The sequence below is a fragment of the Sebastes fasciatus genome, chromosome 2 (assembly GCF_043250625.1).
Source record: "Sebastes fasciatus isolate fSebFas1 chromosome 2, fSebFas1.pri, whole genome shotgun sequence".
Classification (NCBI taxonomy): domain Eukaryota; kingdom Metazoa; phylum Chordata; class Actinopteri; order Perciformes; family Sebastidae; genus Sebastes; species Sebastes fasciatus.
In genome coordinates, this window is record NC_133796.1 from 41,363,570 (window position 1) to 41,383,498 (window position 19,929).

The following is a 19,929-nucleotide window of genomic DNA, read 5'->3' on the forward strand; positions in this document are numbered from 1 at the left end:
TCTTGCAAATTCAGAGTTTTTTCTTGGAATATTACCACCCTCCCCCGGCTCCGTAATTTATTTGTTTTTACCTACAATGGCCGTTAAACGCGGTCGTAATTTCCCCTATATTTGAGATTGTGCTAATCAATGCAACAAAAAAAACCAACACATTTATATTGAAGATGATGCACTTGTGAATCCTTTTTCATGACTCATTTTGAAGACCTGTTAACAACCACATTATCATGAGCACAAACTGTAAGAATCCTGTGATTATTATTGTATATGTAATATAGGTTTTCCTATAGCCAGTGTGTGAATAAAAGGTCAGTGTTCCTCACAACAACACAAAAACAACTGGATGCAAACACACAAACATGCAACCATCCAAATAAATCTACAAACAACCATCTAATATAACAACATCCAAAAACCAGTTCAGAAACACTGCTGGGACAGAAGCAGACTGGACCAAGCACCACAACCATCACCACCACCACCACCACCACCACAACAACCACCACCACAACAACAACCACCACCATAACAACAACAACAACAACAACAACAACAACAACAACAACAACCATCACCACCACAACAACAACAACCACCACCATCCCCATCACCACAACAACCACCACAACAACAACAACAACAACAACAACAACAACAACAACAACAACCACCACCACCACCACCACAACAACAACCACCACCATCACCACAACATCAACAACAACCACCACCACAACAACAACAACAACCACCACCAACACAACAACAACAACAACAACAACAACAACAACAACAACAACAACAACAACAACCACCACCACCACCACCACCACCACCACAACAACAACAACAACAACAACAACAACCACCACCACCACCACCACCACCACCATCACCATCACCATCACCACCACAACAACAACAACCACAGACATGGCAGAAAAATGTCTTACCCTTCTTCTGTACTGACCCCTCCCCTCTGACGTCACCATTAAAGGATGTCTCTGATTGGCAGAAATACACATCAGACTGACTACCGAACATCAGTCTCCTCAAGTCATGTGACACTTCAATCTCATGCAACAAGATATACCATATATATGAAATGAGAATTTCCTTTTGGAAATCACCTCTTGGTCAGACGATGAAATAGAGCTGGAAAGTCAAAGAAAATAAACTTTTCACATTACAACGTGACACTGATCCATTTCTCTTTTTCTGGCATGGCAGCAATAAGCTTCCATACTCATGTGGAGGTTTGCCACATTAAGTTTGTTCAATGTTATCTTTTGTTTGACTTACTGACAGGGTTGCATGTGAATTAAACACAAGAATGCACACATGAACTACCATCACAACAACAAAACACACAAAACAACAGCGAGGCGACATCTTGTTGCCGCTCTTACCTCTTCTGACTTTCCTCGGGCCGGGGGTTTTCACGGCCCCTCTAAGTGCGGCTTCTACGGATGGAAACCCACAGCAAATATTTCAACTTCTGGACCATCTGAGATTTACTTATTACCTTCGCCAAGGCCAAAGGCCTAGGAAGGAGGTTATGTTTTCACTGGCATTGGTTTGTTGGTTTGTCCGTTTGGAGGATTACTCCAAAAGTCTGTGATGGATTTGAATGAAAGTTTTTTGAAGGGTGGGATGTGGCACAATGAACAATCCATTAGATTTTGGTGGCGATCGAGAATTTTTTTTAATAACTCCGTTCAGCCTGTGCATTAACACCACAGGCTTTAAAGGTCACCTATTATGCAAAATGCACTTTTCCATGTCTTTTAAACATCAATATCTGTCCCCAGTGTGTCTACAGGCCACCATAGTATCATAAAAGACCATCCTCTCTCTTTTTCTCCTCCTCCGTTTGTCCGGAAATGGGTGCAGAAAAAAAATTCGCTTTTTTCCTTGTATTCTGACGTCATTAGAGAATGCAAGCCACGTGAGGGTTTCCTGGTCGAACCAGAGCAGAACCTTCAGTAGCTGACCCCGCCCCACAGCGCGTCACTGTCTCTCCTCCTCAACCGAACTTGAGCAAAGTAGCTCCTACAGTTAGTCTGCAAGAACCAGCAGAACAGGCTTCATGTACTCCCATCATCTAAATATAACATGTTCTTTCACAAAGGCTTTATGTAATTACACTGTTTAAACAGATGATATTTATATATTATATATATTTGATGTCATGCATGTAGCAGATTACAGGTAGTAAATAGTGACTTGTAAGCAACACAACACATTTCTGTTTCACAGTCAAACTTTATTTGAGTAGACAGATGACAATATTAATTATTCACAGCATTTGTAATCATCTCACCTGCAGTTATGTTAACATGGTACAGGAGAAAGTCTTCAGCTCTGGTAAACTATGGTAAGCTAAGCTCCGGTGGTCTGTAGTCATGGTAACACAGAGACAGCTACTACTGTAAATAATATACCATTACTCTGATCTTCCATACATTTATCTTTTAGCAGAAATAATGAACTGACTACTGTTTCACATCTTCTATTTTCCACCCTGATGGTCGCTGTGTTTACACACCGTGTCATAGCGGTAGCATGTAGCTAACCCGTTAGCATGTAGCTACATGCTAACGGGTTAGCTACATGCTACCGGGTTAGCTTTGTATCTCCATGTAAACAGAGCCATCTGCTCTCAGCTGTCTGCTCTCCTCTGGGATGATTCTGTCGGTCATTTCTCACAGATGGATCTGTAAAGACAGACGTAAAACAGAGTGTATGTTTACGGTTTACAGAGTTGATGCATGAGGTAAACACTGAGCTAACTAACAGAGATATAAACAGCATTATTTACCTGAGAGAAACCGTCAGGAAAACCTGGAATCTGGACCGCAGATGTTGATCATGTGTCGCCGATTTCTGATCAGATTCCTCCGGTAACGTGCGCTGGGTGAAGTTTCTGGTTTATAAACTTTAAAGTGGTTTATAAACTTTATTCTAGCTGCTATCTCTCCACTCGTCTCTCTCTCTCGCTCTCTCGCTCTCTCTCTAGAGAGAGAGAGCGAGAGAGAGAGAGAGAGAGCTTCTCCGGGAGGGAGGAGGAGGGTGACGCTGTTGTTGAGGACATTTGATTGACAGAAAACGCTGACCAATCAGAGCAGAGTGGGAGGAGACAGAGGCTACAGACACAGAAATCAGCACTTTTGGAAATGGGCTGAAACAGAGGTTATAGAGACATGCTGGAATGCATGATCTGATTGTTTTTTTGAAAAAAAACTTCAGAGACATGGTTTGGAGGTGTCTGAGACCTATAATAACTAGTTTAAATGGAGTATAATATGTGACCTTTAAGACATACGCAGTGTAACTGCCTCTTTCCTTCTGCCAGCAGAGAGAGGCAGTGTAACTGCCTCTTTCCTTCTGCCAGCAGAGAGAGGGACAGAGAGAGAGTGGGGGGTGGAGGGAGGGGGGGAACACCTGTTGATTCGGTGTTTTTTCACATTAAACTCGGTGAAATTAGAGTTGAGTTCGACCAAAGCACGCTTGGTGATTGTTGGAAAGAGTAACAACAACCGTTTAGGTGAGTTTTTACTTTATTTCTGTCCAGTTTGAATTAAGTGTTTTACGATGCTCCGCTACGTACAGCTGATCTCATCATAAGCAAAAATACACGTGGATGATGGCGCAAGCTGAACGGAGAGGGGTGGGGGGGGGCAATTGTCCTCGAGCAGCTTGGCGGAGATCTGCGCTCTCTCACTGTCATTCTAGTTTCCTATGTGACTGCACCTTGTGTGTACTGTCCAGTATTTTGTGAGAAATTGTCATATATACATCGCTGATGTTCACACTTTCCTTCAACCTGTCTCGTCTACTTCAGTTAGAGATTTCCTACGATGCCTTTCAACAACACTGGAGAATGCGTTCCACCTGGACCGAGTGGACCAAAACAAAAACCTTTACCTCAAATGACTAAAACATTTTACTGCTGCCAGAAGAGCTGTCAAAAATATCTGCATGTGATGGGACTTTGTTTGACGAGTTATCTACAGGAATAAAAAAAATTAAGTAAACTTAAAAATGTGCCACCAAGGGCATCACTAATAGCTGTTCTTTAATAAGTATTTTAGGAGGAGGATCTTTCCTTTCATACTCAAAATAAAGAAGGAGCTTAAAGGAGTGAGCAAATTCCTGAACTCCTCAATAAGTGCCTCCTAGAAAACAGTACCATTTTCTTATAAGTCACCCTTTTTTATAGGGTTTCTAAGTTGTAACTAATGGTTATTAATGGTTATTAAATAATTTACTTATGCTTTGTAGATATTTTTTAGCAAATTCATTATTATATTTATTATTATAAATTATAATAATTAAATATTCATAAGTTGCAGTCCAATACAAGATAGTTCAAAATAGCTCCACCTCAACCAACTCCAGCAGTAAAATCCTGCTTTTACATTAATGGAGCAGTGTGTAGTAGGGCTGACCGATGAATCGGATTTTCATCGTCATCGCCATATGAACATGCGCAATGAACACATCGTAAAAGGCTGTCTGAAACACAATGAATAAGAAAAATCATTATATTTAGGGATGGTTACCAAAACCTGTTATTAAATGAGCCGCGGGGCTAAAGCTGCATCCTCTCCCTGCTGCTCTGTGTCAGAGCTCTCCACTCACATCAACACACACAATGTAGTCAGCAAACAGCTGATCGGACGGGCCGCGGTGGAGACAGAGAAGTGAACCAGGTGAAGTCGAGTTGATGACAACTTTTCTCCTTACTGTAAGTAAGTGCAATAAAACGTTGCAAGTGTAAAGTCAAGATACGTTATCACACCTGTTCAACAGACATAAACACGATGAAACGGTTAAACATTCAGGGCGGCTGTGGCTCAGAGGGTAGAGCAGGTCGTCCACCCATCGGAAGGTTGGTGTTTCGATCCCCGGCTCCTCCGGTCACATGTCAATGTTTCCTTGAGTCCTTGAGACACTAACGCCCGGGACACACAGGAAACGTCAGGAGCGCGTGGTGGCTGCGTGATTCACGCTTTGGTTGTTCATACCAGCTGCGTTTCAGCTGCGTGTCTGCTGCTGCGTTTCTGCTGCTGCAACCGCTGCTGTCAGCCCTTTCTTTCTACATAGAGTTTGCCTTTTAATGGCCATTTCATTTCATTTCATTATAAATATCATTAATATTTATTTTAGACAGAGAAAGGTTAAGAAACGTGTGGTAATTTGTAAATAATAGTAATAATCCACAATTAAAACTCAGTACTATATTCATTCATGGAGCTCTCCAAGTCACTACATGTTCTAGAACACTGTCCGGCACATATTTCAGAATAAAAGCCTCGTGTTAACAAATGAAGGAATTCTTTTATTTCAAAATGAAAGCAGGTTGATTTAAAAATAAGTCTTTACTTTTTTTTCATCTCTGTAACATATTCTACAGATAGACATCGCAACTGTAGTAATCTTGCTGGTATGATGTCAATATACAGTCAATACATCACCTTCACTGTCCGTGACATATTCTACAGATGTCTAGACATCGAAACTGTAGTAATGTAGCTGATATGATGTTAATATACAGTCAATTGTTCACTTTCACTGTTGTTGCTGTGAGACGCGCATGGCACGTGTCAAAAATAGGCGCGCGTGTGAGGTGCGTGAGACATGCGTGAGACGCGTGTCTCACGCTGGCACTGTGGCTGCTCTAACCTGTTAACACAGACGCCGAAATAAAAAAAGACGTTCCTGGTTTGTCCCAGGCTTTAACCTCAAACTGCTCCTGAAGGCTGAGCCATCGGTGTGTGAATGAGTATTTAGATCAGATCCTGATGGGCAGGTTGGGTCCTTGCATGGCAGCCTCTGATATCAGTGTATGAATGTGTGTGCGAATGGGTGAATGTTGACATGTGGTCTTTGAGAAGACTAGACATAGTCAGAAGTCTAGAAAAGAGCTTTATAAATGCAAGTCCATTTACCAAACATGTAGGAAAGCTACATTTCTATCTGCTCTATCCGCAGTCTCTCATCCACCGCTCGGCAGCTAACAGCGAATTGTAAACACATGCAAGTTATTTAGTTGAGTTGGGAATGACTTGTGACCCGGAAGCCGTTATGAGATCTGTTGAGGAAATAACAAGCACCGCCCACCAGCCGTAGCACACCTTCTCATTTTACAGCTAAACAGTACACTACAAGATGATTCTGACAACATCTGTGGAGAGAAATAGGCATTAACGTAACAGAATATTGATTCATATTTAATCAGCACTGCCTAGTTTGACTGTTTGATCGGAGTTTGCGAGTGATTGATAGCTGCCTCCATTGAATGAACAGCCGATAGGAACGCTCGATAGAAACACGCTCTCTCTGAAATGACCTGTGATTGGTCAAAGTCTCCCGTCACGGGCTAGATGTTCTAAAGCCTGAAAACAGAGCCATGAGGAGGAGCAGATGTCTAGTTTTCTCTCTGAACACTTGAATTAGAATACGCTGAACGGTTATCATGGAATTTTTGCCCAATGATGCCAAAAATATACTGCCTACTGCAGGTTTAGGAAAGAATGTGAATACTGTACACATAAAATTATATTGATTTTTTTTAAGTGGGTCTTTCTTTTAGGTGTCTAAAATCCGTGTTGAAGCTACCCCCCGTCCGCAGCAGTACATTGCTTTGCTCCTGCGCTGGTACTCCAGTCTGCTTCTCCAAACTGGGGGTGTACCGACCGCCATCTACTGTAGGTAATGCACTGACTGTGGATAAGTACCTCATACAACCCCACAGAGAAACACCAAAACTATCCCTTTAAGATGCTGACAGTTTATTACAGTAATGACACGGCTACACTGACACTGCTACTACTACACTGGCTCCAAAGAGATAAAGAGCTTGGTCTGCTAGCATGCTGGCTCTTATCCAGCTTTTATTAGCCGGTATTGAAAAGCTGATTAAGGATCAGCGGTGGCCGGGTGCTGTGAGAGCGAGGGAACAGCGGTCCGGTGAGTTTGAGGACAGGCTGAAGGTCACGGTTGTTCAACACGCTACCCTGACTTACAGGAAGGGACAGGACGGACAGACCGGGACAGAGCTGAGTCACTGCATCCTAGAGCTGGAACATTTAGTCCATTGACAGAAGATTAAACAGTCGTTTCACTAATTTTTCAAGCAGAAATTCACAAGATCCAGCTCCTCACATTTGCTGCTTTTTGTCATATATTAGAGTAATTAGATGAACTTACATAAAGCAGAATTGATAATGAAAATAATCATTAGTTGCAGTCTTACTGCATCCAACAGCACAGTGTTCGCTAAGCTATTTATATGATGTGGTACAATCTGGTGATATAAAATGTAAAAAACAATTTACCAATTGTTGCGATAAAATAATATTAGAGTTACTTTTATTTGTAGTCAATTTGCAAGACATGTTTTTGCCTTATTCTTAACTTGAGGGGAATGTTATAATTTTAAGGCAATTGTATTGTATTACTAAATAATATATTTGATGAACAGAGTAACATTAAGACATTCAGACAGTATTTGATTATTTTATCCATTTCAGAAAATACGACTGCTTTGAAATGGTGTGTCATGTTTTCTTTTTGGTTTATTTGTTTTTTGTGAAATATTGTATTTTGCACCACAAAGCCACCGCAGATTTATGATAATAACCTTCTGTCTCACACACCACACTGCCTCCTTCAAAACACTTGCGGGTCAGTTCTAATTCATTCTTCCTGACCGCCAGAGGCAGCGTTTAACACTGGTTGTTATCCATCTCGCGCACGTGCAGGTCGAGTATTTAATATCAACAAAATCACATGTGACCTGAGATGACGTAGTGTATATAAGCCCACGTCATTATCAAAGATGTTCCTTTGTATCTTCTCGCGGCAGGTAATCCGCAGATGCAGGTTGAATGAAAGAAGATAGCCGTTGACTTTCGCTGGGAGCCCTGCAGCCCTGCAGTTTGCTAGCTTCTGGGAACCTACACCCTTATTGCGACAGCGGCCCCCACAGGGTGGTGGTACCAGTCGCCCTTGGCTTCCAGCTCGTCCTGATGCTTACCCAAGGACCTCGCGGACTCCAGCGCGGCAGGCACCTCAAGCGAGGAGGGGTTAGGGATCTGGGTATTGCTCCCACCAGGGACCCAAAGGGCCAGAGGGGAAGGCCCTGAGGCCCCGGTGCCGGCAGTCAGATGCTTCTCCCAGCAGCACCTCAGCAGCTGGGAAAGCAGCACTTCAGACCCTTAGGTGGTGGCTACGCTTTCCCAAGGGTACCATCTTCAATTCCGATGCTGGCCCCCAGTTTTCGGTGGGATCAGACTGACCATAGTCAGCAATCCCACAAAGTCTCAGGCACTCAGACAGGAGATATCCACCCTCCTAGAAAAGGGTGCCATCGTAGAACTGGAGCTACGGACACAGCAAGGTGGGTTTTACTCAGTTTATTTTCTGATTCCAAAGAAAGATGGTGGGTTTCGCCCTATACTGGACTTACGAGGGCTGAACACATTTCTGAAGGTGTTGCCCTTCCACATGTTGAGTACAGCAGATGTGCTCCAAACCGTGACACGGCACAATTGGTTCACATCCATCGATTTGAAGGACGCATACTTTCACGTCCCAATAGCGCTACCTCACAGGCAGTACCTGCACTTTGCATTCGAAGGCATGGCCTTCCAGTTCAAGATGCTCCCATTTGGTCTTTCCCTTGCCCCACGGGTCTTCAAGGTGCATGCGGGCAGCACTCGCCCCTATGCAAGCCAGAGGTATGCTAATCCTCCCATACCTGGAAGACTGGCTGATTTGTGCTCCAATCAGGGAACAAGCAGAGTGGGACTCTGCGGCCCTTCTGCATCATGTGACGAGGTTGGGCCTTACCGTCAACCACGCCAAGAGTTGTCTCATACCCAGCCAAAGGGTAATGTTCATTGGTTTAACTCTGGACTCCTGCCATATGCTGGCCTTCCCAACACCACAACGAGTAGACGCCATACTCCAGCTTTTTCTTCGGTTCTGGAAGAACAGAAGGTTGAGGTACAGCCTGTTTCTCTGGCTATTAGGTACAGTATGTTGATGTCAGTAACATTCGGCCATTCCAAATTTGGATCAATCTCCAATTAGATCCAAAGTCCCACAGATCCAAGAAAGTCAGGGTGTCCAGCCAATGCCAATGCCTCCTCGCATTGCGGCCATGGAGAGACGGGGCATATCTGGCCAGGGGCATCTCATTGAGTTCGAGTCCCTCATATCGTGAGGTGGTGGTGACCGATGCTTCGCCCTCCAGTAGGGGCGGCTGTAGCTCAGTGGGTAGAGCGGGTCGTCCTTTAACCATGTTGAAATGTCCTTGAGCAAGACACGAAACTTGCAGTAGCCCACTGCTCCTAAAATACTTAGAATGGGTTAAATGCAGAGGTCAAATTTCATGTTATTACATGTACCTGTATGTATTTGACAAATAAAGGTTTCTTCTTTCTTCTTCTTCACTATGGCAGCACAGAGCGGTAAGGGGGCTCTGGACGACACAGGCATGTTTTTGTACGGTCCGACAACAGGTCAGCTGTCTATCATGTCAACCGGCAAGGGGGCACCAGATCGACCCGGTTGCTGCAGGTGGCACAGAGACTCCTTGTATGGGCTTTCCCTCGTTTTTCCAGCCTCAGGGCCATGTATCTGCCAGGGCCACAGAATGTGGTGGCAGACTTTCTTTCCCGCCAGAAACCCCTCCCCAACGGGCGAGGGGAGGCTCCACCCACAGGTGGTGGAAGAGATATGGCGCAAATATGACACAGCTGTGGTGGGCCTGTTTGCCTCAGAAGCCTCAACACACTGCCCTCTTTGGTTTTCCCTGACGGAGACAGCGAGCCCGTTGGGGCAGGACGCCCTGGCGGACCCATGGCCAGATGCCTCCTCTATGCCTTCACCCCATTTCCGCTGCAAGCAGTAACGCTACACAGAATACAGCACGGCAACCAAAGACTCCTGTTGGTCGCCCCAAACTGGAGGCGCTGGTTTCCGGGGATAAACAGGCTTCTGGACGGAGTTCCATGATGCCTGCCCAAGAGGCAAGACCTCTTCTCGCAGATGGGGGGCCACATCTGGCATCCGAACCCAGATCGCCTACAGCTCTGGCCAGTGAGGGCCTTAAGGCGTTACTTACAGGCGACTGCAAGCTTTCTCCGCTCTGATAGCCTGTTTGTCTGCTATGGGGGCCATAGGAAAGGGCACGCCCTGTCCAAACAGAGGCTTTCCAGGTGGATTTCTCAGGCCATTGAGGCATACAGGTCAAAAGGACTGCCTTTACCTCTTAATATCAGAGGCCACTCCACCAGGAGTGTCTCCACTTCCAGGCAGCACTACGGTGGATCCCTCTAAGTGAGATTTGCGCTGCGGCCAGCTGGACTACTCCATGCACTTTTGCCCGTTTTTTCAGGGTCAAGGTCGCTGCTCCCCACGCAGTAGCCTCGGTGGTCTTTCAGGAATCCACTGGCCATTCCCGGTGAGGTGGGTTTCCTCGTGACTACGTTGGTAGTCGTCATCCAGTGTTAAGCACTGCCTCTGGCGGTCAGGAAGAATGAAATAGAACGAGAGTTACGTATGTAACTACGGTTCTATGAATTCTCGATGACCGCCAGAGTTCTCTGTCACTTGGAATCTTGGCGAGAAGATTCTGGAGGGACATCTTTGATGATGACGTGGGCTTATATACGCTATGTCATCCCAGGTCACATGTGACTTTGTTGATAATAAATACTCGACCTGCGCGTGCACGAGATTGATAACATCCAGTGTTAAGCACTGCCTCTGGCGGTCATCCAAAATTCATAGAGCCGTAGTTACATACGTAACTCAGGTTTTACCTTTAACATGTGACTGACAACTTGATGGAAAAACCTTTAAAGGATCAAATGTAAAAAAAAAAAGGGTGCATTTAAAGTCCTTATGAACACCTCAACCACCAGGCTACTGATTTGATCTTGTTACTGCAGGAATCATTGTTGGTTCTAATAATACTAATACTAATAATAATACATTTCATTTATATTTATAGAGTGCTTTTATGGAACTTAAGACACTTTACATAGATGATCATAAAAAACAACAGGGTGTTACCTTCTCCCAGAGGGTCCAGCGTGTGGATCATCAGCTGGAAGATGGTGCTCCTCAGCGAGGTGTTGTGGAGGGACGCCGTGCTGCCACCTCGCTGCAGGACGGGACGCACCTACAGGCCAGCAGACACAAATCAAACATCAGCAATAACTTTCAGGCAACATAAAGTTGAGTGCAAAGTTTTGCAGACCAATAGCACAAATGTATTTTGTGGTTAATGGAGCAGTGTGTAGGATTTAGTGGCATCTTACGGTGAGTATCTGAATACCCCTACTAGATCAACCTAATCTTTTTTCAACCCCCAAAACTGGGACTCTTAATTGTACCACATGTTTATGCACACACAGATGTATGCGCCTATGCATGCACCATATAATTATTCCAGTGCTTAGCACACCTACCTTTCAACGCGTAATGCATTGCATTTGTATAAAATAATTATTGTCAGATACCTTTTAAAACAAAACACAAGATACTTGTCAGTGTGCACAAGCACAGGCTCCTGGCTAAATGGACAACTGTGACACATTCTCTGCCAACTATTGTATATTGCTATCCGGCCGTCTTAATATGATCTTTTACACTGGTATTTCCACCATGCACGACTGTAAAATGTACTCTTGCAGTGTGTGCAGAACGCAGCATTTTTCGTTGCCGGGTACTTTATGAAGGAGCTCTTTAGAAAAGACTCACTTTGTCTTTGGTTTGACAGCCAACCGTTAGCGTACTGACAGGTTCTGTCAGAAAGAGCCGCAAGTGTCATAGCAACAGCCTTGACATCGACAAATTGATTGATTGACCCAAATACAGAAAAATCAGTGTTGAATTCAGACGTGTGGTGCATTTTTTATGTTTTTATATTGGGTTATGTGATAATGAGTGGGACCGAACATGATAAACGTCTATGTAAGCGCTGAAAACAAGTATGTTATTATCATTATTATTATTTTAATTGAGGTGAAACCCGGGAAGTTTGAGTGTTTTACAGATATTTTGCGGGACTTGGGACACTCAGCTCTAAGGGACAATCACGGACAAGCAGGGAGTCCAGCTCTTTATTGGAGGCCAAAGGCCAAACTTGTAACCCAAGTTAGAGTTACATTTGTTAAATTCAACAGTTAGCTCTCATCCTAAAAGTAGTTTCTCTTGTAGCATTAAAAATTATGATTATTATTATATTATTATTATTATTATTATTATTATATCTTATATCTTATATCTTATCATATCATTTCTTACATCTTCTTGTATTATCATATTATACAGCTATACTGCTATTATACTATTACATGACACTACTGTATCATACACTATAATATACACTACTATATTCAGTACCCTTGCACTATTTGCACTTGGCACACTGTCACTTCACTGCTGTACTTATGTAATCTTATTTTATTTTATTTGACTTTATTCTATTGGGTTTTATCTCATTTTAAGGTGTATTGGTGTTGGACGTGTTGTTTAGGCTGCTGGATGCCTACATTTCCTTCGGGATCAATAAAGTGTCTATCTATCTATCTATCTATCTATCTATCTATCTATCTATCTATCTATCTATGAAACACACTGTCTTAAAAGGTGAATAAGTATGTAAGCTAAAACAGCCAACAGGGTTGTGTGTCAAAGAAAAAAAGTCTGATGTACATTTTCTGTCATACTTGGGATAGTCGGACTCACTAGCTCTCCGCTGCAATGCACGAACCATTGCGTTGTTCCTATGTCCTCTACATGGATCACCAACTGGTGAGGATGCTGACTTGTTTTCCTGGGACCTGTTAGCTTTAGCCTTAGTTTATTAACACACGAGGAGCTAACTTTGGTTTGATTAGCTAGCTAGCTACAGCTGATATAATCTGCTAGCTACAGCTGATATAATCTGCTAGCTACATCTGATATAATCTGCTAGCGTCAGTTGTGATTTCAACCTTGCAAAATCAGTTGGCGGCTAGAAATGAGAAGCAGCTTTCATCCACCTCGGTCTGAAATCAATGAGCCATTGTTTCCAAACTGACTGCTAATGTTGATGGTAAATCAGCCATCGTCATTGTTGAGGAGGGGGGGGGTTTATCGAGCAGTCACCTAGACAACAGTAGTTCCGGTTTAATTTCTCACCAGATGTACAGCACAAAGAAATCGTATCATTATCGAGATTCTAAAAATAAATTGAACACAATAAAATGCTACATTTAACTGTATACAAGACTTTTTACGGCCTTGAACTTAAAATATCTTTTCCATGACAGCACAGGTCAAAGTGGGTAAGAATCTCTGGGATTCATTTCTGCCTTTACATGAGGAATTCAATTACCAACATCCTAATTGAGCAATTCACTGAATAAATAAAATGACCATAGTAAATAAGGTGCACTGGTAGATATTTAATAAATGACCAAAACGAAGACTGTGAATCCTACTCAAGTCCACATCAACAATAACACTTTTAGTTTTTCGTACCCTGAGTCTGGCTTTGTCCTCTGGATCTGGTGGCGGTCTGTTGCGTTGAGGGGTGCCTGGAGGCAGTTCAGGTTCTCGTTTGGATTCAACTTCAGCTTTTGGTGCAGCAGGAGGAGGAGGAGCAGCAGCAGGAGGAGGAGGAGGTGCTGGTGGAGCTTCACTCTCCTGTAAAGTCAATGACAACTTAATCAGTCAGCAGCACCTCAGAAATGTACAGAACTTTGTTTGTTCCATTGTGAAACTGAACTGTGGAAAGATTCTACGTCACACATTCAGTTCAGATTTCCATCTCCAGAAATTAAACATGTTCGATTTAATTCGGATGGATTGGTCCGAAGCTCAGTCTGAACCAAGATCAAATCCGCCGACTGTCAAGGACATCATTTCACCTACAAAATCTACAAAATCCTCCTCCTCACCTACAAATCCCTCAATGCCCTGGCTCCTCAGTACCTATCTGACCTCCTCCACCCATACACACAGTTCCGGAACCTGAGATCCTCAGGAACGGGTCAGCTCTCCACCCCCCACACAAACCTGCAAACTTTTTGGGTACGGAGCTTTCAGTGTGACAGCCCCCCCAGCCTCTGGAACTCTCTCCCCATAGAGCTCCGCAACGCCCCGTCTCTGGACAGATTCAAACAACTCCTTAAGACCCACCTCTTCAACAAGGCCTATGGCCTCTAGGTACTGCTATGTTCCATTTGTTCTGTCTATTTACTGTATGTCTATGTTAAGTGTCCTTTGGTTTCTTGAAAGGCGCTATATAAATCCAAGTTATTATTATTATTATTATTATTATAATTTCTGGGGAGTGATGGCATCCCCCCCACCCCCCATGTGTGTGCAACAGTGTTCCTGTGTATCCCAGACAAAGCACTGTACAGTAATCCAATCACTACGGTATGAGTTTCTCACCATCAGCAAAAAAGCACATCACAAACCTTAAGCCTTAAAGTGGATTCCTGCTTTATTACTTCATCCTGAGGCCCTACATGTATGTCCAAATCTGGTTTTAACACTGTGTGTCTGCTGATACTGATAACTTACATGGTGCATATAGCTCAATTAATTTGTGTTTGATCAAATTATCACATAGCAAACCTGGGCCAGAGGAGTAGAAAGACTACACATAGTGCATAAAGAGGAGGGGGTCACTAGAATATGCTTTCATATGCGCATTCTTAACCTCTTTACTTCTTCCTCTGAGGCTTGCTGGTACGAGTGCCACAAGTCAGACACACCAATCTCTCTTAAAGGGATAGTTTGGGTGTTTCTCAGTGGGGTTGAGATGAGGTACTTCTCCATAGTCAGTGTATATCCTACAGTAGATGGTGGTTTGGAGAAGCAGACAGGAGTACCAGCACAGGAGCAAAGCGATGTACTGCTGTGGACGGGGCCGGCAGCAGCTAAACGGATTAAGCTTAAAAAAAAAAAAAATGTACTCTTCGAAACACTTTGGTGTTTAAAGGGTTAATTCGGATTCACCAAAGTCACACAATAACACAAACAAACTAACCGATGGAGGCAGCGGTAGACCAGCAACTCCTGTGTTCTGAGAGGTAAAATGATTGTTTTTGTCAGAGGAGTCTGGTGGCTGTGAAGAGAGCGTAGATGGATAGAACTGCGTCAGTTCCCCATCGTGTTACACTTAAACTGATATTGATTTTTTTAGGTGTCTAAAATATGTTTTGCTGCTGTCCCCGTCCACCTGGTACACAACGAGGCTGTAAAGGAGGACGAGTCGGCGGGATGACGTTTAGTAGTCTCATTTACCCACTTGTTAGCAATCGCCTTTTTTTAAGACAAGTAAAGGCTTCAACATTCACCAGTGGGATATTTACTGACGTATTTTATATCGTAGAACAAAACGTTCAAATCTCTTAAGCTTGTGTTAACCACAGACCTTATTTCAGGTATCTAACTAAAAACCCATTGACTTCCAGACGAGGGAACAGGAAGCGCTAAAATGCGAACTAATTTTTGGGTTTTCCTGTAGCTCTCTATTATGTTCCTTCTGGACATCCACTTATATAAGGCCCTGAGGGAGTCACTGGAGTGACACAGGTACTGACTTGTAGGAGTCATCGAGCCAAATAAAATCTGGTAAATTGGCAAACCATGAAGCACATCACACTGATGCGATGAACAGAATATTCATTTTACAAACATCATTTATTTTAGTAATACTGTAAAACACATTTTCTCAAATCACTCCTACATGCCACTTGAGAATGAATCTGTTCATAAGCGTGATTCCTGCACGAGGCCTTTGCCTTTGCAACATGATCCTGAACAGCCTGTGTCTTATATTCAACAGGTCTCCTTCTCTGAACACATTAAAGACTGTCAATCCTCGAAAATCACATTGTTGGATAAAGTATATATTGGAATTCCTGGAAGAGGACATTTTGAATTCCAGTAATTGTGACCCATTAATGTGGCAGCATGCGTCATTAGGCCCTGTGTTAACACTGAAGGAGCACATACTGACTGCACATGTGCTTCAGGCTGATTGAAGAATGTGCTGGCGATACTTGAATACTACTGAAACACAGCTCTGCATGTTAATCACAGGCTCAGACATTTACTGTTTTCTGTCAGCTGTAGGAAGCAGTTTAGTCTGCAAAATAATACATCTTTTAAGAATACATTATTCCTATTATATTATTGTTTTTTATTCTAAATGAAATAACATCTGTACATACTGGTGTTTCAGGGATGTGGCAGAGACACAGTGACTCTTCAATCACTGTGTCACGCCATCTGTGACACCTGGAGTCCTTTCTGTTCAGCATCATCAAAGGATTTGACACACATACAGGCCGTCACCTGCACAGACCCACAAATCAGTGTATGTGAGCCGGCAGCCGTCCCAACCGGGACGAGATGAAAGGGTAGAAAATATACTGGATGGAAGTGTGGAGGTGTGGTCACCACTGCTCTGCAGAGACTGTATCTGTTGCTATATCTGGTTACTGTATAATACCTGTTCATTCAACACTTCCAGTCATTATTAGGAGGATATTACTGCTGTTCTTCTGTCTCTTTCCTACTGTCATTAATGAATCCTATGAAAAGACCAAAACCAGCAACCAGTGTTATTTTAAAACTAAAAGTGTAACTTGCACGCTTTGCTAATGTATATAGTATGTTATTATCATTCTATGTTTTATATTTTCTAAGCTAGTTGTAGCAGTCTGGTATATTTATTCTAATATATTCTTTATATTGTGTATACTACTGATATACTGTATATTTCTAGTGTTGATATGTGGAGTATATTTCTAGTGTATTTATTGTTCCTGTGCATTGCCTGGATAACCTGTTGCTGTAACACAAGAATTTCCCAATTTTGGGATCAATACAGTATATCTATCTATCTTCTATATTCTAAATAACTTCTCTCTCCTATCTGTGGCAGCTTCAGACTCAAGCTTCTTCTGGAGATGTAAATCTTTCAAATAAGCTCATAGAAAAACAGCCAAGCCTCTAGAATTAAAAGAATGAGCAAACAGCGTGATAAACAACAGCTTCATATGAGTTTAAATTACAGAAACGAGAGTAAGGCACCAGTTTGGGATCCTTTTTGGATTTCTATCACAGTGACTGATGAGGCTGTAGTATGAATGTTGTCTCTTGATAGATTTTTGTTTCTAATGCTACTGATGTTGCACGTAAGAAATGTCTCACAACATGAAACAATGTCCTGTCATGTACAAAAAGAAAAGAAAGCAATAACAAGTTGAATTACAAACATATTTTTTTAACAAATCAGCTCATATTGTAAGTGTATAGTTGAAGTCATTAAAAAAGCTAAACAACGTTATGAAACAGGAAGAAACAGTGAGGCTCATTGAGGAGTTTTTAGTGGAGCTCTATGGCACAGAGGAAGACGAGACATCACACAGATACATTCACTGTTGGTTTCGGTCTTTTCATGGACAATAACCAGCCGAACCCTTAAAACTAGGGGCTGCTCAATAATTCAAAATGATCCTTTATCAACTTCCACTGAGATTGTATGACTGATGATTATATTGTGTTATCATTCTACACAATTCTGTTGTCCAAACAGCAACTGTAAAACTCAAAATAAGTAGTTATTTAACTTTTGTTTTGAATATGCAAGCAGTTATTTTTCCTGGTGATTTGCAGAACAACTTGCACTGAACATCAAATGAACAACAAAATTAATTTTAAAGTAATTTGCCATATTGTGGTATTATATATATCGATATCAGGAAAATATGATGCGTGATATTGATATAAAGCAGCAACAAACAAGCAAAAATGTTCCTTTGTAATTGTTTTTTTGCTCTATAAAAATGATGAGTGACCAGTAAGGCAATATGACGATATGTATCGTCAAAACGACATAAAAATGTATATCGTATATATTTTTCTATATTGTTTTTATTGCAATATAGGCTAGGCCTATATTTATTTATTTTTTCTCTATAATTTCACTTAAAACTGTTCATTTTGCACTCAAGTTTTTTAAACTCCCTACTTTTAATTTGTTAAGTATTTAATTCACACACGAGTAAAGAAAAATAATCTTTACCATGTGGTTATTTCATATAGACTAGCTATTTATTGAATTACCAGAAAACATGCTATATCGTGATATATATCGTTAGAGATATAGATAGATTTTGGCCATATCGCCCAGCCTTAATGACCATCACAGTTTCTCAGAGCACGAGATAACACTGGTTATTATTGCTGTTTTTTTTGCAGCCGATGATCCAAAACCAGAAGAGATTCAGTTTACTGCCATAGATGACATTTAAAAAGCTAGAACCAGTCAATTTATGGTGTTCCTGTTTTAAAAATGACAAACGATTAATGTATTATCAAAATTGTTGTTGATTAATTTTCTGTCGATTGATTGATCAATTGATCGACGAATCGTTTTGTCTCCATTTTTAATGACACCACAGAGTCATTTCAGCTGAAAGCAACAGATGGATAACTCTCTCAACACTATCATCACTGGAAACGATTCAGTGTTGGATCTGATGTTACAAACCGATGAAGGTGGTAGTATTTGGAGTTACCAATGTTGAACTGAGAGCTGATTGTTGAATCATATTACATATTACATCTGTATTTCATTATTAATGATTCATTCTTTAAGCCACTTTTCCCCCAGATGTGTGTCACCACTGACCTTCTCTGGCTCCCCTTCGGTCCACACCTTGACGATACTCATGTGCATGTTGATCTGGGTCTTGACCGCCTGCTCGATCTGACTGTTGAACTTCATGAAGCTCACGTAGCTGATGTAGCCCATCAGCAGCAACATGCTCTCCCACCACAGGATCATGTTGTCCAGGAAGAAGACGATGAGCATGATGAGGTCCAGGATGTAGAAGGTGACGTCTCTGAAGAGCGGCCACCAGGTGAGGTGCAGCATCTCCCGGGAGAAGATGGCGCACATGCCGATCACAAACAGGATGTTGAAGACAGCCGAGCCAACGATGGTGCCGATGCCCACGTTGCTGTGGGAGATGAAGACGCCGATCAGGGAGGTGAAGAGCTCGGGGGCGGAGCCTCCGGCCGCCATGAAGGTGGCCCCGGCCACGTCGTCGGAGATCTCCAGCTTGGTGGTGATGACCTCCAGTCCGGGAACAAAGAACTCATCGCAGACGATGGCCAGGGCGACAAACATGTAAACCATGCCTATGACGTGCAGCACCACCCAGCCCTGCTGTCGCTGCTCCACTGAGAAGAGGTCCGGTGGGTAATCACCCTTCCTGTGAGGGGTCTGGGGGGGGGGACGAGGGGTAGCTGCGGTGGTCGGTGGCGGTGGAGTTGGAGGTGGTTTGGGAGGGTGATGATCTACGTAGATACACTGTTCAATATCTGTCCTGTTGACGATGATCACCGTAGGAGGCTTGGTGCTCTCAGGTGACACGACCTCCTCCTCCGTCTCATTGGATGCCATCACCTCCCGAACGTTGACCTCCACCACATCGTCACCACCCACCTCTGCCCCGAGAGCGTCATCCGTCCGGGCGGAGGCTCGCGGCTCCGACAGCCTGGCCTTCAGAGTCAGTGTGTAGACGAAACACAGCAGCACACCTGAGAGGAGGAAGAGGACGCGGCTGCGCTTCAGTCTCCTCCTCGGAGGCGAGTGCACCTTCATTGCCCTCGTGATCTCGACTCCAAAAACAGCGAGTTATGTCAGATGCATCGCTATTCCGTGATAGTTCCAGCTCCGTTATGTGGCGAGGAGACGCCTCTGGCAGGGAGGACACACACACATGGACACAGAGTGTGTTTCATCTCTTACAGTGGGCAGCTTCAACCTGTGGAAGGACAGAGAAGAGATGAAATCACATCATCATCATCATCATCATGAACATGTATCAG

General features: G+C 43.0%; 1 protein-coding gene across 4 annotated transcripts in view; it reads right to left on the minus strand.

The window, feature by feature from the left end:
* Window positions 1-19,929, minus strand: part of LOC141761258 (sodium/potassium/calcium exchanger 1-like) — a 36,924-nt gene that overhangs the window by 16,121 nt on the left and 874 nt on the right. For 3 of the 4 annotated variants that reach the window (XM_074624592.1, XM_074624604.1, XM_074624599.1), the window contains exons 2-6: window positions 18,725-19,865; window positions 13,549-13,713; window positions 11,092-11,200; window positions 1,410-1,463; window positions 954-1,004 (exon numbers count right to left, since the gene is read on the minus strand). In XM_074624592.1, coding sequence (XP_074480693.1) covers window positions 954-1,004; window positions 1,410-1,463; window positions 11,092-11,200; window positions 13,549-13,713; window positions 18,725-19,702 — 1,357 coding nt within the window. In that variant the 5' untranslated portion in view covers window positions 19,703-19,865. The remainder of the gene's footprint in view (window positions 1-953; window positions 1,005-1,409; window positions 1,464-11,091; window positions 11,201-13,548; window positions 13,714-18,724; window positions 19,866-19,929) is intronic. The other variant, XM_074624611.1, reaches the window with a different exon arrangement.